This window comes from Watersipora subatra, chromosome 10 (assembly GCF_963576615.1).
Source record: "Watersipora subatra chromosome 10, tzWatSuba1.1, whole genome shotgun sequence".
Taxonomy (NCBI): Eukaryota; Metazoa; Bryozoa; class Gymnolaemata; order Cheilostomatida; family Watersiporidae; genus Watersipora; species Watersipora subatra.
Genome location: NC_088717.1, coordinates 60,560,940 through 60,582,589, shown reverse-complemented (window position 1 = coordinate 60,582,589; position 21,650 = coordinate 60,560,940). Strand labels below are relative to the sequence as shown.

At 38.5% G+C, this 21,650-nt stretch overlaps 1 protein-coding gene across 1 annotated transcript; it reads left to right on the top strand.

The window, feature by feature from the left end:
- The first annotated feature begins 752 nt into the window (after positions 1–752).
- Positions 753–5,009, top strand: LOC137407298 (uncharacterized). Its single transcript, XM_068093904.1, has 5 exons — positions 753–892; positions 1,013–1,098; positions 2,806–2,905; positions 3,699–3,757; positions 4,864–5,009. Exons 1-5 carry the CDS (start codon positions 753–755, stop codon positions 5,007–5,009), a joined length of 531 nt encoding a protein of 176 aa, XP_067950005.1.
- Positions 5,010–21,650: the final 16,641 nt, after the last annotated feature.

The following is a 21,650-nucleotide window of genomic DNA, read 5'->3' as shown; positions in this document are numbered from 1 at the left end:
ATAGAGGTCACTTGTGAGGTAGATGGTGATAATAGCGAATCAGAGAGCTGTAACCAAAAGGTTTTCTCAGCATCACTCAACTCCGAATCATTCACTCTAAACCTATCAAAATTCCTATGAGCTTATGTTGCCATAAATAGAGGTTTGTTATGTTTCAAACCCAGAAAGAAGAATATTACATATCAAAGGTGTCAATGTATTATCTTGCTAATGTCATAGAGAATACAGATGATAAGTATTGATCAAGTTGTGTCAGCTTTGGTATCTAGGAATTAAAAGCAGGTGGAACTACCTTTGAATGAGGAAACATGCTAATTATAGGCCTCACTTGTTTTGATTATTCGCATATCTAGGGTTTATTATTTCTATGGTTTGAATTTAAGTTTTCAAATCAATCAATCTATGTTGTTGCATGTACCTCTACTTGTTCTTGTACCACCAAACAATACATGCAAAACTTGTCATTTATTTATAACAAGATGCACATAATAGATGTACATGTATGTTCATGTATGTATATGCATGTACATATATTAATGTACATGGATAATTAAGCATATACATACATGCACATGCATGTACATACTTGTAGATGCATGTACTTACATATACATGCATGTGCGTGCATGTACATGCATGTACATGCTTTTACATTTATTTACATACATGTCCATACATTAACATACATGTACATATTTGTACATACATGTGCATAAATGTACTTACATGCACATGAATGTGCATACGTGTACATGCATGTACATACTTGTCCGTCTTTGTACATATATGTACATGCATGTACATGCATATATATACTTTTACATTCATTTACATTTATGTACATACATTTACATACATGTACATACTTGTACATTTGTGTACATACATGTGCATACATGTAAATACATGCACATAAATGTACAAACATGTATATTCAAGTAAATACCTGTCTATCCATGTACATATATGTACATGCATGTACATGCACATGCATGCTTTTACGCTCAAATACATTCATATACATACATGTACATACGTATACATACAAGTACATACATGTACATACATGCGCAAACATGTACATACATGTACTTACATGTACATGCATGTACATACATGAACATGTGTGTAATTACTTGTACATGCATGTACATACATGTTCATGAATGTACATGCATGAAAATGCTTTTACTCTCATTTACATACAGGTACATACATATACATACATATACATACCTGTACATACATTTACATGCAAGTGTATGCACATACATGCTTTCACATTATCTCCATACAAGTACTTCGGTGAAATTACATGCTCAGGATATGCTTTAGCATGTCTTTAACATAATGATTTTTGTCAAACGCAGGTCTTTTCCCTTGTTGAAAGCTACATTGTCACAAAATTTTGCAAAGTTAATGATAGCCAGTATTTTGCGCTTGTTTGCCAGCTGTAAGCCATGAAGTTACCATTATTCCTTATGAATGCCGGCTTCTAAAAAAGCTAAGGTTAGGGTAACTAGAAAATCGCTAGCTTTCTTCTCTTTAGGAAAGCCGATGTATTAAAAAGGAAAGAAAGAGCTTTTACGAGGATTGACCTGTGATCCAGTTGAGTTCTTTCATGGCGGACTGTAACAGTTCAGGTGCTCGTTTTTTTAATAATTGTCAATAAAGTACGTACAGATTTTTGAGCACGCTTGGCGACAATGTGAGTTTATGTTTTATTGGTGGCAAATGGTTTTTTATTAACTAATGTGTTTTTGTTGTACTGGTTTGAACACGGTTTTTCATTGGTATTCATGATTGGTCTACTTTGGCACTCAACTAATCACAAGTATTTCGGAGTCATGGACTATTGCACGTAGTACGCAAATACAGCCATATTTATTTAATCACATTTGGTTAAGGTCAGCCAACTTGTAATAGATGTCACATAGTAGTGTTTGCAAGTACTCTAAGTTGCTATGCTAGCGAGAGGCAAGTGCAAAGCTCCATTACGGTATGTACATACATGTACATGCATGTACATACATATGCAAGCATGTACGTACATGTAAATGCATGTACATACAAATTTATGTACATGTATTTAGATGCCTGCATATGCTTGTACTTTAATGTACATACTTGTACATACACGCACATACATGTACTTACAAGTACATACAAATGCAAATATGTACATCCACATACACACTTTTACATTCATGTACATACATATACAACTTTTTACATAAATGTACATACATATACATAAAAGTACATGCATTTACATACACGTACATGCATGTATATACACTTACATATGCATACATACACATGCATCTATGTTTATACATGTATACACAAGTAAAAACATGTACATACACATACAATCATGTACATGCATGTGCATACATTGTCATAAATGTACATGCTTGTACATACAAGTACATGCAATTCCATACTTGTACATGTATGTACATGCATGTACGTGCATGTACATGGCCATACATGTTTTACTTTTTTATGCATGTACATACATTTACATACATGTACATATGTGTACATACATATACATACATGTACATACATGAACTTACATGTACATATGTGTACATACATGTACATGCATGAACATAGATGTACATACATGTAAATACATGTACAAACATGTACATGCAAGTACATACCTGTTCATGCATGTATGTACATGTACATGCATGTACAGACTTGTACACACTTGTAAATGTATGTACAGGATTTTATGTTTGTTTACATACATGTGCATACATGTTCACACATGTACATGCTCGTACATACAAGTACATGCATGTACATACTTGTACATGCATGTACACGCATGTACATACTTTTACATTCATTTACATACATGTACATACATTTACATACATGTACATGCATGAACATACATGTATGCGCATGTACATGCATGAAAATGTATGTACATGCATGTACATACATTTACATGCAAGTGATTGCACATACATGATTTCACTTTATCTCCATACATGTACTGTGCTGAAATTATGTGGTCAGGCTATGCTTTTACATGTCTTTAATATAACGCTGTTTGTCAAATGCAAGTCTTTGCCTTTCTTGAAAGCTAATTTTTCATGAAATTGTGCAAAGTTAATAATAGCCTGTGTTTCACGCTTGTTTGCCAACTGTAAGCAATGAAGTTACCATTATTCTTTATGAATACCGCCTTATAAAAGAGCTAAGGTTAGGGTAACTAGAAAATCGCTAGCTTTCTTCTCTTTAGGAAAGCTGAGGTATTAAAAAGGAAAGAGAGAGCTTTTACAAGGATCGAAATGTGACTCAGTTGATTTATTTCATGGCAGACTGGAACAGCTAATGTGCTCATTCTTTTTGGTTATTAATGTACGTAAAGTCTCCTGAGTACGTGTGTCTACAACGTGAGTTTATGTTTTATCAGTGGCATATGATTATTTATTAGGTAACGTATTTTGTTGTACTGGTCTGAACACTGTTTTCTGTTGGTGTAATGATTGGTCTACTTTGGCATTCAACTAATCACAGGTATCTCGGAGTCACTGACTATAGCACTTAGTACGCAAATACAGCCATATTTATTTAATCACAGTTGGTAAAGTCAGCCAACTTGTACTAATTGCCTTATAGTAGTGCATGCAAGTGCCGTATGTCACTATACTAGCAAGAGGCAAGTGCAAAGCTTCATTACAGTACATACATGTACATACATGTAAATGCATGTACCTACATGTAAATGCATGTACATACGAATTCATGTACATGCATTTAGATCAGGGGTTCTTAAACTTTTCAGCGTATTTCCAACTTTGACAAACCACACTTCGGGATTTCCCCTTCTCTAGCAGCCAAAAATTGTGGTATTTTTGTGGTACTTTCAGATTGTAGGAGGAAGATTTTCAGATGGCACAGTCAAAATGAATCAATTATTAATTGAACTGTGATAGAAATCATGTTTTATGGATAGTTTGTCATGATATACTTTTTATTTATGGAAAAATAAAGTTCAAGATAAACATAACAATAGAGTATTTCAATTATAATAATAACAGCACAGTACAAAGTTGGCAGTCATGAACGCTTAGTAGTATGATTATGCTCATGACCATGATCTTGAGATGCCTGATCTTGATGCTCATGATTATGATCATGCTTAGTAGTCATGATGCCTCAGTAATATATATGGTAGTGATGCATAGCTGATGCGATGCGGACTAATTATCCAATTAGCTGCTTGATACATCACGAGGCTTGGTTTCCGTATTAATACAGTTTTACTCACAATCAAAGCATGTATCTGCAACATGTATGTTGTGAAAATACAGTACAACAGCTATATCCTTGAAATCCGCGTAATCAATATTCTCAATCTGAAGCTTGAGAATTTTCCACCGGTGGGAAATTCCCCACTGGTTAACAACCCCTGATTTAGATGCTTGCATATGCTTGTACGTTCATGTACATACTTTTACGTACAAGTACATACATGTACATACATGCACATACATGCTTTTACATTCATTTACCCGCATGTACATACTGTTTGATGTTCAGACAGGAAGTTCCTTTTATTTAATCAGGTCAAGTTTACAACAATGTGTAGTAACACTTAATAATAATAGAGTTTGTAGAATAGTAGATGAGTTAGTTATGTACAGCCAACATCCTCCCCATCAAATCAATTACAAAACAATAGTATAAGCTGCATTAAAAGAGCATGTAAACCCAAAAAAACAATGTTTACAACAAAAAACAACAGATAACAATATTAATCGGTTTAGAAAAATTATGTTACACACCAGTAAGCACATGGTGGTATACAGATAGCAACTCTCCTATACACTATAGGTGGGGATGCTGAACAATATTATGAAACATTTACATTTGCTGATGATAACGAGAAGAAGGATTTTATTATGGTTTCTAAGAAGCTTCTGGATTACTTCAACCACCTATTGGTTCGTACTCAAACAGAAGAACTAGATGTCAACTGATTGAGAGGTTGATTGAGAGCTGATTGTAGATCTAACCTTTTGTCTAGGAATGCGGTTAAGCATATGGCGGTCATCAGCTCCGTGGTTGGTGCTGTCGGGTGTGGCACGGCTTTTGCGGTTTGGCCTGGTGCTGTGTTGGGTAAGATTAAAGGGAAACCCGTAACCATCAACCTCAAAAGTAACATAAAACCTACTTGCATCAATGCCCCGTATCGCATCCCCTTCCCAATGTTATACAAAGTTGACAAAGAACTAAATAGAATGCTCAGTCAAAACATCATTAAACCGGTAACACAACCCACTGAGTGGTGCTCTCCCATAGTTCCTGTCCAGAAAAAGCCTGGCGATGTATGACTCTGCATAGACCTTAGGGCTGTCAATCACACAGTAGTTAGGGAAAATTATTCAATACCATCCTGCAAAGAACTGGCAGCCAAGTTTAGCATTGCAACAGTATTTTAACACTCGATGCCCGCAGCGGCTACCACCAAATAGCTCTCGATGAGGAATCAAGCCTGCAGACCACATTCATCACACGCCTACCATTTGGGATATCCAGCGCCAGTGAGTTGTTTCAGAGGACCATGGAAGGAATTCTATCAGGATGTGAAGTAGTTGTTGTCTATCAAGATGATATACTTATTTTTGGTCGCGACATGCTAAAACATGATCGGAGGTTAGAGGTAGTTTTGAAGCGAGTTGCAGAACATGGACTGGAACTAAACAACGACAAGTGCTCATACAGGCAATCTAAAGTCAAATTTCTGGGCCATATGTTTGATGCTAGTGGCATCAAACCAGATCCATCCAAGCTGACAGCAATTGAGGCCATTGGTCATCCCAAAGATGTTCATACTCTGCGACGGTTTCTTGGCATGGTAAACTACATGCAACTATACATCCCGAACCTCTCACAACTCGCCAGCCCACTAAACAAGCTGCTAAAGAACGACACTGTCTAGACCTGGGAACAACCACAAGAGGAGGCGATGAAGGCCATAATAGAACGTCTTAAAGGTTCTCCCCACTTTAGATACTACGATAACAAACTCCCAGTTTCTTTGTATGCAGATGCATCTACTGATGGTTTAGGGGGATTGATGTGTCAAGAAGGTCGTTGTGTGTCATTTGCACCCCACACTACTAATGAGACCAAAAAAACTATTTCAACATAGAGCGTGAGCTCCTTGCGTTTGTTTGGGCATGCAAAAAATTTGACCAATACTTGCGCGTCTTGGTGAAATTCGACCTAGTCACTGACCATTACCCATTAGTCCCCATAATTAACGGAAAGGACCTGAACACAGTCCCACCCCGTTGTCAGCGTTTACTGATGCGTCTCATGCGTTATAATTCGGTGGCAAGATATCTTCCAGGGCCACAGATGGTCATTCCTGATACTCTTTCTCGATCACCAGACCTCATTGACGTGCCAGACGTAAGACTGATTAAAGAAATAGAGGAGCATCTCACCTCAGTAAGAACAAATCTCCCCATTTCTGACACTAGAATAAACAGCATCATCTGAGCTTCACAAAAAGACAGCATCCTGGTAGAAGCTCTTCATTATACTCTAGATGGGTGGCCCAAATACAGCAAAGATGTTGTCCCAGCACTATACCCTTTATTTCATGTACGCTCCAACCTATCCATTGCAGAAAACATGCTTCTCCCTGAGAATAAAATAGTAATTCCACAATTGCTGAGGGAAGACATACTTGCCGCAATACATGAAGGTCATTGGGAGTTGGAAAAATGGAAATCTAGGGCAGCACAGACAGTTTGGTGGCCAAGTATAAACAGTGATATTCAGTCCCACATAGCAGCATGTGAATTCTGTAACAAGCATAAGCTCGCCAATCGAAAAGAGCCCATGATTTTACAGAGCGTTTCTGAGAGTAAATGGCATACCATTGCGACAGACTTACTTGACTACAAGGGTTCAAAATACTTAGTAGTTGTAGACTTATACAGTCGTTACATTGAGATTATCCGCACCCGAAACACCACATCACATATTATAATCCCACCCCTGCCACCATGTTAGATGTTCAGACAAGAAGTTCCTTTTATTTAATCAGATCAAGGTTACAACAATGTGTAATAACAGTTAAAGATGTGGTTGCATCAAATTTGAGTTGATCTCAAAAGAAAGCATTTTTTTCTCTATCCGTTGATATGTTGTTTGTTGTGTTAGGCGATTTCATTGCCAAGATATTTGAAGATTAAAATAAAAAAAATCTGATCGCGGTAAAAACGCTCAGGCCAAAAAAACATGCCCAGACTTGCCCAAAATAATGTCACGCGTGATTTATCTGTCAATATATCTCGTACTCACATCAGCTATTTGCGATAAAAGTCTAGTCCTACCAGGCTCTACCTATTTTGTATTTGCTCATGTTGGCTAGGATAAAATTTTAAATCTCGCTACAGATACATTATTATGAATGTTTCAAAGGCCTCAAATAAAGAAAATTGAAAATTTGTCTTTGTATATGTACATGTATGTACACATATGTACATGTATGTACATATATGTACATACACGTACATACATGTGCATACATGTTAATACATATTCAAACATGCACAGGCTTTGACATAAATGAAAATGCATTTACATAATTGTACATGTGTGTAAAAGCGTGTATGTGCATGTACATGCACATACATGCTTTTACATTAGTTAACACATATGTACATATGTACATACGTTTACATACGTGTACATACATTTACATACATGTGCAAACATTTACATTGTTGAACATACATGTACATAGATGAACATACATTTACATACATGTGCATACATTTACATACATGTAGATGCATGTACATACAAGTACATTCACATACATGCTTGTACATACATGAAAACACGCAGGCATACATGTACATACTTTCACATTCATTTACAAACATATACCTACTATTACATGCATGTACATACAAGTACATACATGTACATGTGTACATATATGCCTATAAATGTACATACATGTACATACATGCACATACATGTACATACATGTACATACATATACCTACATGTGCATACATGTTAGTACATGAACATGCTTGGGCATACATGTACATGCATTGACATATTTGTACATGCATGTACATGCAAGTATGTACATGTGCAAGCATGTATATGCATTCTCATGTATGTATGTACATGTACATGCATGTACATTCTTTAACAATCTTTTACAATATTTTACATTCTTTCGTTACATGTACCTACATTTACATACATGTACATATATGTGCATTCACATACATGATATTACGCTTATTTGTATACATGTGCATACATTTACATGCATGTACATACAAGCACATATATGTACTTCCATGTGCATACATGTACATACATGTACATGCATGGACCTACATTTTCATGTATGTACACACATGTACATGTGTGTACATGCACATACAATTTTTTACACTCAGTTACATACATGTACATAAATTTAAATATATGTTAATACATGTACATTCATGCACATGAACATGCATGTAACAACATGTACATAAAAGTAAAAGTATAGACAAGTTTTTATGTTTGTCTACATACCTGTACATACATGTACATACATGTACATACTTGTACATACTTGTACATAAATGAACAAACATGCACATACATAAACATACATGTACATGCATGTACTTACCGGTAAAAGCATATATATACATGTACATGCATGTAACGATGTGTACAAGTTTGTTAATGTATGTACAGGATTTTATCTTTGTCTACATACATATACATATATGAACTTACATGTGCATATATGTATATGCATGTACATACATGTACATGCACATACATTTGTAACATTGTAACATGTAACATTTGTTTACAAATATTTACATACATTAACATACATGTAGAGAGTTTCATACGTGCGCATACATGTACATACATGTCCATGCTTATACATACAGGTACAAGCATGTACGTGCTTGTACATACATGAAAATACACATACATACATGTACATTCATTTTCATACTTGTACACGCTTGTACATATATGTACATGCTTTAACATACTTATACATCCATGTCTGTGCAGATACATGCATGTACATGCACAAACAAGCTTTTAAAGTCATTTACACACATGTACATACATTGAAATACATGTACATACATTTACATACTGGTGCATACACGCACAAACATGTATATGCATGTACATGCACATACAGTCAATTATGCTCATTTACATACATGTGCATACATTTACACGCAAGTACATACAAGTAGATATATGTATTTTCATGTACATACAGGTACATACATGAACATGCATGTACATACAAGTACAGGCATGTACATATTTGTACATACATGTAAGTGCATGTGCGGGCAAGTAACTGCTTTTACATCAATTTACTTATATGTCAACATATTTACATACATGTCCGTACATTTACATATTTATACATGAATTTAGATACAAGTAGACTAATTTACTTGCATGTGCATACATGTACATACAAAACATACATGTACATACATGTACAGGCATGTACATACCTGTACAAACATGTACATACATGTACATGCATGTACATTTTTGTACCTGCATGTACGTGCAGATGAGTGTGTGTGTGGGAATGATTTATTTTATCAAATATATAGTACATACATCCGCATACATATGAACAAGAAAACAAAGAAAAGTTTCAAACAATTGTATATCAAGAATCAAACAAAAGCCGAGTTGATGGGGTCAGTGCAAATTAGCAGAGCTAACTGGTCGCAAGACCATGTCGACAGCATAAGGCGTAGACACTAATGCTCATCAAACCGAGCTAAGGTGGAGCCTTATCTCTTATACTTATAATTTAGCTTTTACTTGAACTCGGCTAGCACCTCTAGCCACCACGCCACCTGGTGAGAGGGCTCCTTCCTGCGGCAGAGCCATCTCAGGGAGGCATGGTCTGTGCGAAGCCAAAATTCCTGCCTGTATAAATATGCGCGCAAGGGTTTTACCACTTTGACCACTGCCAACAGCTCTCTGTGTGTCACACAGTAATTTCGCTCTGATGGTGTGAGTGTTTTGATGTAGTAAGCAATCACTCATTCTTGGTCGCGATACTGTTGTGACAGGCTACGCCACACCCACTGGCATCCGTGTCCAGGATATAAGTATTCCCCTGATGTGGACACCTCAGCACCGGTGCTGTGTTGAGGTCGTGGTGCAGGGCATCAAACACTGCCTGCTCCTCGCCTGTCCATCACCAGGACTCTTCCTTCCCCACTAGCCGGTGGAGGGGTTTCGCTATGGTGGCAAACCTAGGGATGTATTGCCGGTAGTACCTGACAGTACCCAGGAAACCTTGCAGTTCCCGCACTCCACGCAAAACTGGTCACTGCTACACCACCTCCACTTTGGCTAAGTCCGTGGCAACTCCTTTGCCACTTACTATGTGGCCCAAGTACTGCACTTGAGACTGTAGAAGTTTGCACTTTGTTGGTTTGAGCTTGAGTCCAGTTTGCTGCAGCCGCTTGAATACCTTCTCCAGCCACTGGAAGTGGGTCTCCAAATCAGGTGCAATAACAATCACATCATCCAGGTATAATAGTAAGGTTTGCCAGTAGAGTCCGTGCAACACCCTCTCCATCAATTGCTGGAAGGTGGCTGGGGCAGAAGTCAGTCCGAAAGGAAGGACTTTCTCTTTCCACAATCCTGAGCGAGTGATGAAGGCTGATTTTTCCCTGGCATCTTTGTCCAGTGGAACCTGCCAGTATCCGCTGACGAGATCAAGGGTACTAAAATATCGGCTTCTAGCCAAGGCATATAAACTTTTGTCTATTCTGGAAGGAGATGGGCGTTTTGTTCGGTTACTACATTGCGCCTTTGGTAATCTACACAGAACCGCCATTCTCTATATTTCTTCTTTACTAACACAATAGGCGAGCTCCATGCTCCTCCAGCCGGCTCAATTAACCCTTTGGCCAACTGGTCCTGTACCTGTCTCTCGGCCTCTGCTTCTATTTCAGGCCCTAAGTGGTGAGGGGGTTGACGAATAGGTCGGGTCCCGTGTTTCACAGGTATAGAGTGCTCCACGACCCATACTGACCCACAAACACTGACCCATACTTGGTAAGTAGGATAGCCTTCTTTTTAGCCTGCTCTGCATTCTGGCACGAGGGTCTGGCAGCCTGGTACAATTTCTGGAGATGCTGGGAGATCTGTGGCTTGGCCTCGACTCAGGTGATTGGCATAGCAGGGCATCCCTTGAGGGGAGGGGTGCTAGCAATGGGAGGAGGTGATTCCACGCTAGTGTAAGTGCCTACGGTGGTTTCCGAACAGATGGTCAGGAGTTGGGGGTTCGGATTGAGACACCTAACCAACACCTTTCTCTCTGCTCCGGGCTCGTTCAGGCTTGTAATTAGAGGCGGGCCTGCAGGGTACCCTTCTATTATTCCGACTGGGCAGAAATTTTGTGTGGTCAACCGCACCTGACCGCAACCTCTGTTCTAGCTGGCACAACCAAGTCCCTAATTAACTGGACTTTGTTCTGGAATAGCTTCCCCGCTCGGTCGGTACAAGCCAATGGCTTTCCGTCCACCTTCACTATGAGTCGTGCAAACTCCATCGAGCATTGGTGTGCCATAAAGAAGGGCATGCCAAAAATTGCGTCTTCACTAATTTGACTGACTATGAAAACTTCTTCGGTATTCACTTCGCGGAGCTTAACTGATAGCCGGATTACAACGTAAAAGGGTAACCTAGTCCTATCAGCGAGCAGGCCATGGGTGTCACTCTCCTCTAATCATTCTCTTATACCATGGAGAAGTCAGTCAAACACCTGTTTTCCCAGTAGGTTAGTGATGCATCCGGTATCCAACAGGAAGAGCACGGCTCAATCTTCGATTTTACTCGGGAGGAAGTAACTTGTAGAGTGTGGGCGCCCCAGTAGGCGTGCTTGCGCAGGTTCTCTGTGCTCAAAGGGGGCTGCCTGAGGCTGCTCCATTCATGCAGGTAAAGAACGTGCCTGGGTGAGTCTTTTTGGATGGCGGCGAGCTGTCCTCTGCGAGACAGGGCGCCAAGGTGCCTGAGAAGAAGGCATAGCGCTTACTTTGGGAGGACTCACGCCTGACTCTTCTAGGTGTAGTGTTTGGAACGTGTTCTGGGTAGCTTTGGGGGTGGCTTGGGGTGGAGTTCTAGGTCGGCCTGACTTTTTTGGATATGTTTATCCTGGTGAGGCCTTGGCTGAATCGGTACTTCGTTTTTTCCTGGTTTCTGCAGGGGCCTTATTGCAGCTAGTAGTAGGTGCTACTGCTGCAGCCTTCTTTCGTTTCTGACTCTTTTTTCTTCTGATTGGGGCACTCCTTTCGAAGATGTCCTGTGCCTCCACATCCTCAACAAATGGCAGGCTTACTTTCTGGAGGTCCTGTTGGCTTGTTTTGCAGCTGTTTGGCTTGTTCCGTCAGCTGCTTTACTCTGGATAGCAGTACATTCAAGGTGTCTTGTTCAACACTGCGTACCGCACCATGTCCTGTATTGGCCTCCAAGTTTTCTACAGCCCGAACAGCTCTGCCCAGACTCAATTCTCTAGATTTGATTTGGAGAAATTCTCCTCCAGCTCGTACTGCATCCGCGAGAGTCTCTGTGGGTACCGCTAGAAGGTGCCGCTGTAGAGTAGGATGGTTTAGGGAGTTTGAGAAGTACTCCTTTGCCATGTTACTTCTGAATAGTTTGGGCAGTTCAGCGTAGGCTATTTGGACTAGCCGTTCAACTTCCGGGGCGTGTTCCTGCAGGAAGGTTTGAGTTTCTTCTTTCAAACTGTTCAACTCTGCTCTGGCTTGTCAGGGAGATAGTTCAAATCGAGCTCGGATGGCTTCAAAGATGGCTGCCACTCCGACCGCCCTTCCGCAGGACTCTGCTTCTCTTTTCAGAGCCTCTCTGAGGTGCAGTGTGCTGGCCTCCTCAGCCCACTTATTTGCAGCTGCGATTTCTCTAAATCTGGTAATGAAATATTTTGGGTTCCGATGCCATTATACTCAGTGTTTTGAATTTGGAGGCCGGTTCTGGGTTTCGACTTAATCTGACAAGTTGCCTAACGGGGTCAGCTAATCGGTCCTTGTCTCGCTCAACACTCCTTGCCTTCTTTTGAGACATGACTTGAGCTTCTCTCCTTGTGAGGGGGATCGTTATAGATGATCATGGCCTAACTTGGAGTGCTTAAGCCATTTTGCCAGTATCAAGCGCCTTACAAAGTGTGGATGGTTGGCGTAGTACCATTCATCTTCTCTGGAGTGCTGGATAACTTGCTTATTCTAAAACACCAAGTTTCTCTAAGAATGTGGGGGATAGCCGTACAGATATCTTAGCCAGATTCAAAACACTCAGTGTTTTTCAAATTACTCCGGGTTCCTCTAATGAGGCTGCTTTTGCAAGCAGGGCAGGAGGTCTGTCGGAGTTAAAGTTCAAAATTTTTAGTTGGTGCTTGCCAGGTTCGTCGTATTTCCACTGTTGCCACCAGTGTAAAGGAATTTACCGGCCTTTACTTGGCACGATCTAGATTATTTCATACAGAAATAAATTGCGTGTGATTTTATTCAATGTTTTATTAGCAAAGGAAATTCACTAACCGAGGAGCGTACGGCCATTTGCTCTGTCTACTAAATGAGCGTTGCTCCCTTATATAAAATAAAATTGCCCGTTCCAGCTAACATGACCAAATAAGAACACCGGCTAGCAATGTGAATAATTAGGCCAGCTAGTGCGTTGATATGACAACATAAACAACGACAATTGATAGCATAACAAGTTACAAGGCTATAATAAAAAAAGGACAAAACATATAATAAAATATTTACAGACATATAAAGTATATACTAACATATGATAAAATAATTACAAGAAGTGTAAAGTATTAGCCTGGCGTCCACCACACATACATGTACAAGCATGTACATACATGTACAAGCATGTACAAACTTGTACCTGCCTGTACAAACATGTACATGCATTAACATGCACATACCTGCTTTTACGCTCATTTACATACATGTACATACATTTACATACATGCGCATACATGTAGATACACGCACATACATGTACTTGCATTTACATACATGTACATACATGAACATACATGAACATGCATGTACATACACTTTCATGCATGTAAACACATGTAAATGCTTGTAAATGCACAAACATGCTTTTACGTTTATGTACATACATTTACATACATGTACATACAAGCACATACATGTACATACATGTGCACACATCTAAATATTTGTGCATTTATGTACATACATGTACATGTGTGCACATACATGAACATGCATGTAATTACTTGTACATGCGATTACATACTTCTACAAGCATGTATATGCATATATGTGCATGTACATGCACATACAAGCTTTTACAATCATTTACACACATCTACATACAATGACATACATGTAAATACATTTACATACATGTGCATACACATACATACATGTACATGCATGTACATGCATATACATGCTTTATGCTCATTCACATACATGTGCATACATTTACATACATGTACATACAAGTACATACATGTACTTCTATGTGTATACATGTACATACATGCACATGCATGTACATACATGTACAGGCATGTACAAACGTGTACATGCATGTACATACATGTATATGCATGTGCCTGCATGTACATGCACGTACATGCTTTTACATTAAATTACATACATGACCATACAATTGCATACCTGTCCATACATGTACATACATGTGCAAACATGTACATACAAGTACATAAATGTACATACATGTACATGCATGTACATACTCGTACATCCATGTACATATATGTACATGCATTAATATGTACATATATATATATACATGCATGTACATGCACATACATGCTATTACGCTCATTTACATACATTTGCATACATTTACATACATGTACATACATGTACTTCCATGTGCATTCATGTACATACATGTACATGCATGTACTTACACTTTCATGCCTGTACACTCATGTACATGTGTGTACCTGCACATACATGCTTTTAGATTTATTTACATACATGCACATGCATGTACATATATGTACATACATGTACATTCATGTACATACATGTACGTTCATGTGCATACATTTGCATACATGTTCATACATGTACAGGCATGTACATATTTGTACAAGCATGTAGAAACATGTACATGCATGTACGTACATGTACATGCACATACATGCTTTTACATTAATTTACATACATGTCCATACATTTACATACATGTGCATACATGTACATACATGTGCATACATGTTCATGTATGTACATACGTGTATGTACATGAACATGCACGCACATGCTTTTACATTCATGTACATACATGTAAAATTATCTTCAATATATCTCGTATATGTACACATGCACATACCTTTACAAGCATGTACATACTTGCACATGCATGTAGATACCTGTACATTCATGTACGTATATGCATATACATGTATATGCAAGTACATACATGTACATTCATGTACATGCATGTAAATGCCTGTATAAGGGCTTACATGTTTTAACATTTATGTGAATCCATGTTCACAAATGTACCTGCAGGTACATACAAGTAAATGCAGGTACATACAAGTACATGCATGTTTATGTGCGTACATGCTTTTACGTTCATGTACATGCATATACGTTTATGAACTTGCATGTACACACTTATAAAATGTTGTACCTACATGTACATTTGTGTACCTACTTGTACATGCATGTACATTGTACATACATGTACGTGCATGTACATACATGTTTGTTCATGGACATGCTTGTACAGGCCTGTACAAAAGCTTACATGCTTTGATTATTTATGTACATGCATATTCACACAAGTACCTGCGTGTACATACATGTAAATGCAGGTACATACATATACATGCATGTTAATGCACGTACATGCTTTTACATTCATGTACATGCATGTACATTCATGAACTTGCATGTACACACTTGTAAAATGTTGTACCTACATGTACATGCGTGTAAATACATGTACATGTATGTTCATGCATGAACATACGAGTACATGCAATTACATACATATACAAGCATGTACTTGCATGTACATGCTTGCACATACATATGCATACATTCACCTTAATGTACATACATATACATAAATATACATGCATGTAAATACATGCACATGCATGTACATGCACGGACATGCTTTTACATTCATTTACATACATGTAAATTTATGTATATATGTGTACATACATGTATATACATCTACATACATGTACATACCTGTACATTCATGTATGTACATGCACATGAATGTACTTGCAGGTACATGCATGTACGCACATCTTTGAGTATGTACTTGTGTGTACGTGCATGTGTGTGTATGTATTTGTATGTATGAGTATGTACAAGTATGTACAAGTATGTACATTTGTTTTTTGCTATATACAAATATCTACATGCATATATATGGTTGTACATGCTTGTACGTGTTTGTATGTGTATGAATGAGCATGTACGTATATGTATGTGGTTGTACATAGCTATACGTGTTTGTACAGGTATATGCCTGTATGTTCAAGTATGTACGTATTTATGTGGATATGTATGTGAATGTTTTGATATATTTTAATATTTACCTGCATGTACAAGCATGTGAACGCATGTGCCTGTAAATACAAGCATGTATGTGCATGTACATTACATGCATGCATGTGTGTGTCCATATATGTAAAACACCTGAGAAAAAGCCTAACAGAAATAGAAGACATGTTACTCAAACAAGATGTTCTTTGGGTGAACCCTTAAAGACCCCTATTAAAAGAAGAAGAGAAAAGTCATGTCAGGAAGACCTAACAGAAACATGAATATTCGAAAATGAAGAAAGAACCGCAAAAAAGTTGGAACCCAAAAATCCAGGAGCATCCACAAGAACACGAAGGACTAATAGAAGGGACAAAAGCCCACAGAGGGTCAGGAGACCTCCAAACAGATTTCAGAACTATCATTGTAGTCAATTAGAGTTATATCATTAACATAATTTCGAAACAAAGCTCCAAAGATGCCAAATTTATCAATAGAAGGAAAGACGACGGCTGCGGCTTACCCGCACGCATAAGTTAGAGGACAAATGCAATCACCTTAAAAGGACCACACGACCGAAACGCACTGGAGATTTGGCGGCTATACTGTGAAGATAAAGAAAATTAGTGGTCTCATAGGTCACCAATGAAGGGGCATGTGTAATGGAATGAAACTGAAAGCCGCCGATGTAATAAGAAATACCGCGACTAAAAGAACCCACGATAGCACTTTTATTGTTATTGTTTCATTTATGTTAAGTTTTGTTTGTGTCTTAACAAAAGTATGTAAATTATATTTAAAATGTTTTCATGAAATTATATGAGTTACTGTATATACATGTATTTTTATATTAATCTAACAATACTGTCATTTTACCCGGAACACAGACTTTGGCCAACACGGCGTTTAGCTAGTTTTCTCTGTGTTCGGGCAAATTTGCCCATATTTTACCCGCACATGGTTGTATATAAAAGAAGCTCAAACTTTATTGCGGGCAGTTGGTGTTTGGACACAATACAATAAAATACAAATATTTTGCCTGCAACAGTCTTATTTATTAAACTGGATTATCCGTAGGGTAATTGGATATGACACGGTATCTGTTTTAAGGACACAAAAACCGACAAAAATATGTATATTAACAGGACAGTTGTTTGGACTATGGAACAAAACACTCAGTAGCCAACATAGCCAATAACAACAGGTAGTAACAAACCGGGTACAACTTAAAAGGCATTTGCCTGCAATCCATTACATTTGGTGGCAGCGGTGGGATAGGATAACTCCCACGGAAAACCTTTACTATTGATTATTTGAGAGTTTGGCAGCCTGGAGTACTAAGAGTGCTGAAGAGCTGATGCAGTAGAAGTAGAAGTACTTGACAGATTGACAAACGTACTGGAAGAGATGCGCGCAGAGGGCCGGCGACCAGAACCACCACAATTCAAAGCACCAGAGTTTGATGGTACAAGATATGTGGAATATTTTATCCAACAGTTTGAAAATGTAGTTATGGCAAATGAATGGAGACCATTGGCTAGTATACTTCACTTTTGGGAAGTGCTGAAGGATGCAGCCCAAGAGTGTGGCAAGGCCGGAACAGTGAAAGAAATTTTTGAAACCCTTAGAGTGCAGTTTGGAATGACTGTGAGAGGAGCTCAGGCTCACTTGTCTGTCCTGAAGCAAGATTTCAAGACCAGTCTTCAACAGCATGCTGCATTGGTAGAAAAGATAGTAACAGTGGCATACCCAGATCTACCTCCTGTACACAGAAACATCCTAATGCGAGACTCTTTCACTAATACGTTGGGATATGCAGGGTTGTAGAGACACTTATTAGCGGTGCCTACACCCACCTGGCTGAAGGATTACACTCAGCAAGTGAATACCTGCAAATCCAATCACTATTCCCAGGCAGCTCACACATCAGACAAATAGACGAAGACGAGGAAGATGCGTTAAATGTCCCTCACGCCCAGAATGACCCTCTGGCAAGTATAAGTAAAGAAATGCAGAAGCTGTTGGCTGATATGGCTGAGTTACAAGCCAACCAATGTAAGCACATAGACAGACACCCAGAACGGCAGTTTGGACAGGAGCCTCTCAAGTGTTGGGGGTGTCGACAGGAGGGTCACCCCCACAGGAGTTGTCTCACTCACTCACGGAAAACCCAAAAAATTTCAAAACACAGGGTTGAGAAGCATGGAAAGACGGCAGCAGTAGGACAGCCTACTAGCTGTGTTAAGACATTACTATGAACCATCAATACATTACATTGTGAATGAAATTTACTATGTTATTATAGTATTATACATAGCTGGTTATTTATGGAATAATTACATATTAAATTTACTTGCTTAATGTATAATTCAAGGATACTACTTTTGCTAGAACAGCTCTCTATACATATACTTTGGATGTCTTTTACCAATTCATTGTAAACTCAGTACTGGAATAAAAAACATTACAGTGAGAACACAACATATAATTGGTGACAAGGACACTCTTCAGCAGGACATTCTACATTTCAACTCTACTCTAGATTTTCCCTACAATGTCTACTCAAACTGATTAACTGATTCAACTGCTGACTCAACAGATGGCTCTTCAAAGAGAACAGATAGAGCAGCAGAAGGAGCAGATGGAGCAGCAGAAACAGCAACAGAGAGAGCAGCTGGAGCAGCAGAGAAGACAAAATAGACGGCTGATCAAACTTTTAACGCAGAAAACCGAAATAGAAGCAGGAGGAACTGCTCTTAATTTTACTGTTTTTGAGCCAAATAAAAAGCTGTGGACAGACTATTTACTGCGCTTCAGGACATTCATAGGAGCCAATGCTATTACTGAAGACAGAGTTCCACAGATATTTCTAACCAATCAATCAAAAGTTATTTACTAACAATTAACTGATTGGTCAGATCAACAAACTCTCAATAAAGAAGTCAACAAACTGACAATGGAAGATATTGAGAACTACATGATGACTCAATATAACCTTAGAACTTTTATCGTTAGAGAAAAATATCATTACTGAAGCGATATGAAAAAAAATTCAGGAGAGACAATTCAAAAGTTAGCAGCAGGAATAAGACATGAGGCTACAACTTGTGACTTTGTAAGTATTACCGATGCACAAGATGAAGCTTTACGTACAAGATTCATCCGCTCAGTCGAGAATGAAACAATACTTAGAGCACTATTCAAATTAAAAGATGAAGATCTTACTTTTGCCAGAGCTATCGAAATTGCTATAGAAATGGAGGAAGCAGCAAAGGTGGCAAAGGAAACAGTCTATGTTGCAGCAAATCCTGTCAAGGTAGTAAACAAGAAGGCGACAACTTCAAAACCATCAACATCTGCAGATCAACAGAAATGCTACCGGTGTGGAAAACCTGTTGGATATGTACTCGTAGTTGACATTGACCACAGTCATTATCTTGTATTTGTATATAGCCATTGTCAGACTCTTTGTTCATATTGACTTACTCATCTGTTATGTAGTTCTTATGTAATAATCCTTTTACTCTCTTGTCTCACGTATGTAGTAAGCCAGTTGCTGTTTAGCTTTCAAATATACAAGAATAACAGGTTATGGGCCCAGACAGGCAACCAAAGAAGCTGTACACGAGTTTGATATTAGAACAAAGACAATCGGCTATTATACTGACTGACCAATGACTAGTGAACCAGGAGTTAAACAATTGATTTCAGAAACAGTAAAACAAGGACTATTGAACCAGAACTTAGATTCTATCTCCCATTCTACAATGAATGGTGATAAATGGACAATAGATAAGTTGGACAGTCAGAACTATCAGACATGGAAGTTTCAGATGAAACACATTTTGCTGGTAAATGAGCTATACGATATCGTGGATGGTACTGAGAAAGCACCAGAAAGTTCAGCTGATCAAGCGCTGAAAACTGCTTTTAAATCCAGGTATCGTAAGGCTTTCTCAGTAATTACTCTGTCTGTTAGTACTGAACTTCTCTACTTAATAGCAGATATTGAAGCACCTGATGTAGCATGGAAGCGGCTTCAAAACCATTTTGAACGCAACACACTAACAAACAAGTCTTTTCTTAAGAAACAATATTTTAGAACAGTAATGAAGGAGGGTACACCTGTAGAACAGCACTTGAAACACATGAAAGGACTTACTGATAAATTTGCCGCTATCGATGTACCAATTTCTAAAGAAGATCAAGTATTCACGCTCTTAGGCAGCCTTCCAAGCAGCTATGCTCATCTTGCAACAGCATTAGAAGCAAGAGTAGACAACTTGAGGCTTGAGTTTGCTCAGGAGTCATTGATAAATGAAGAGTTGAAATGCAACGACTGAAACTCAAATAAATTTAGTTCTGCCAGTGCATCTGACTCTGCATTGGTATCAAAAAAGCAGCCTAGAGCCGGAAAACCCGTTTTCTGCTACAACTGTAATAAGCCTGGGCACATGTCACCAGAATGCTCAGAGGAAAGACGCCGACATAACGCGCAGTTAATAGGTGAATGTAGAAAAACTGTATGTGAAAGTGACAATGGCTGTGTAGGCAATAAATTTACATTTACCACTCATCATGGCAACACATTTTCATTGCACAGTAGCTCACCCTGGCTAATTAACTCTAGAGCATCATGTCATATGACACCTAACAGGGAAAGTTTTAATAGCTACATGAAGCTAGAACAGATAGAAATGGTCAGCCTAGTTGATGGTCAAACAGTTGAAGCTGTGGGAGTTGGTGTTGTAAAAGTGATGCTAAAGCTCAATCGTAGAGTTCAATGTGCAGCTGTATTTTACAATGTACTTCATATCCCTCAGCCAGCTAGCAATTTATTTTCAGTTTGAGCTGCTACTCGGTAAGGGTACATTGTTCAGTTCGGCCACACTCGATGTTAGATTAAAGATGCTAGTGGTCGAGTTAGGGCCATGAGATCAATAGCTAATAAGCTGTTCAGTCTAGACTGTGTACAAACTGAAACTCATTATGCAAACACTGCTAGTGCAGAGATTTGGCATC

Excerpts from the sequence above, each read along its gene's own strand:
- LOC137407298 (XM_068093904.1), top strand. The coding sequence starts at position 753 with ATGCATGTACATACTTGTCCGTCTTTGTACATATATGTACATGCATGT. Across the intron at positions 893-1,012 it reads ATTTGTGTACATACATGTGC|ATTCATATACATACATGTAC; the intron begins ATACATGTAAAT and ends ACGCTCAAATAC. Across the intron at positions 3,758-4,863 it reads GTACCTACATGTAAATGCAT|GTGGGGATGCTGAACAATAT; the intron begins GTACATACGAAT and ends TATACACTATAG.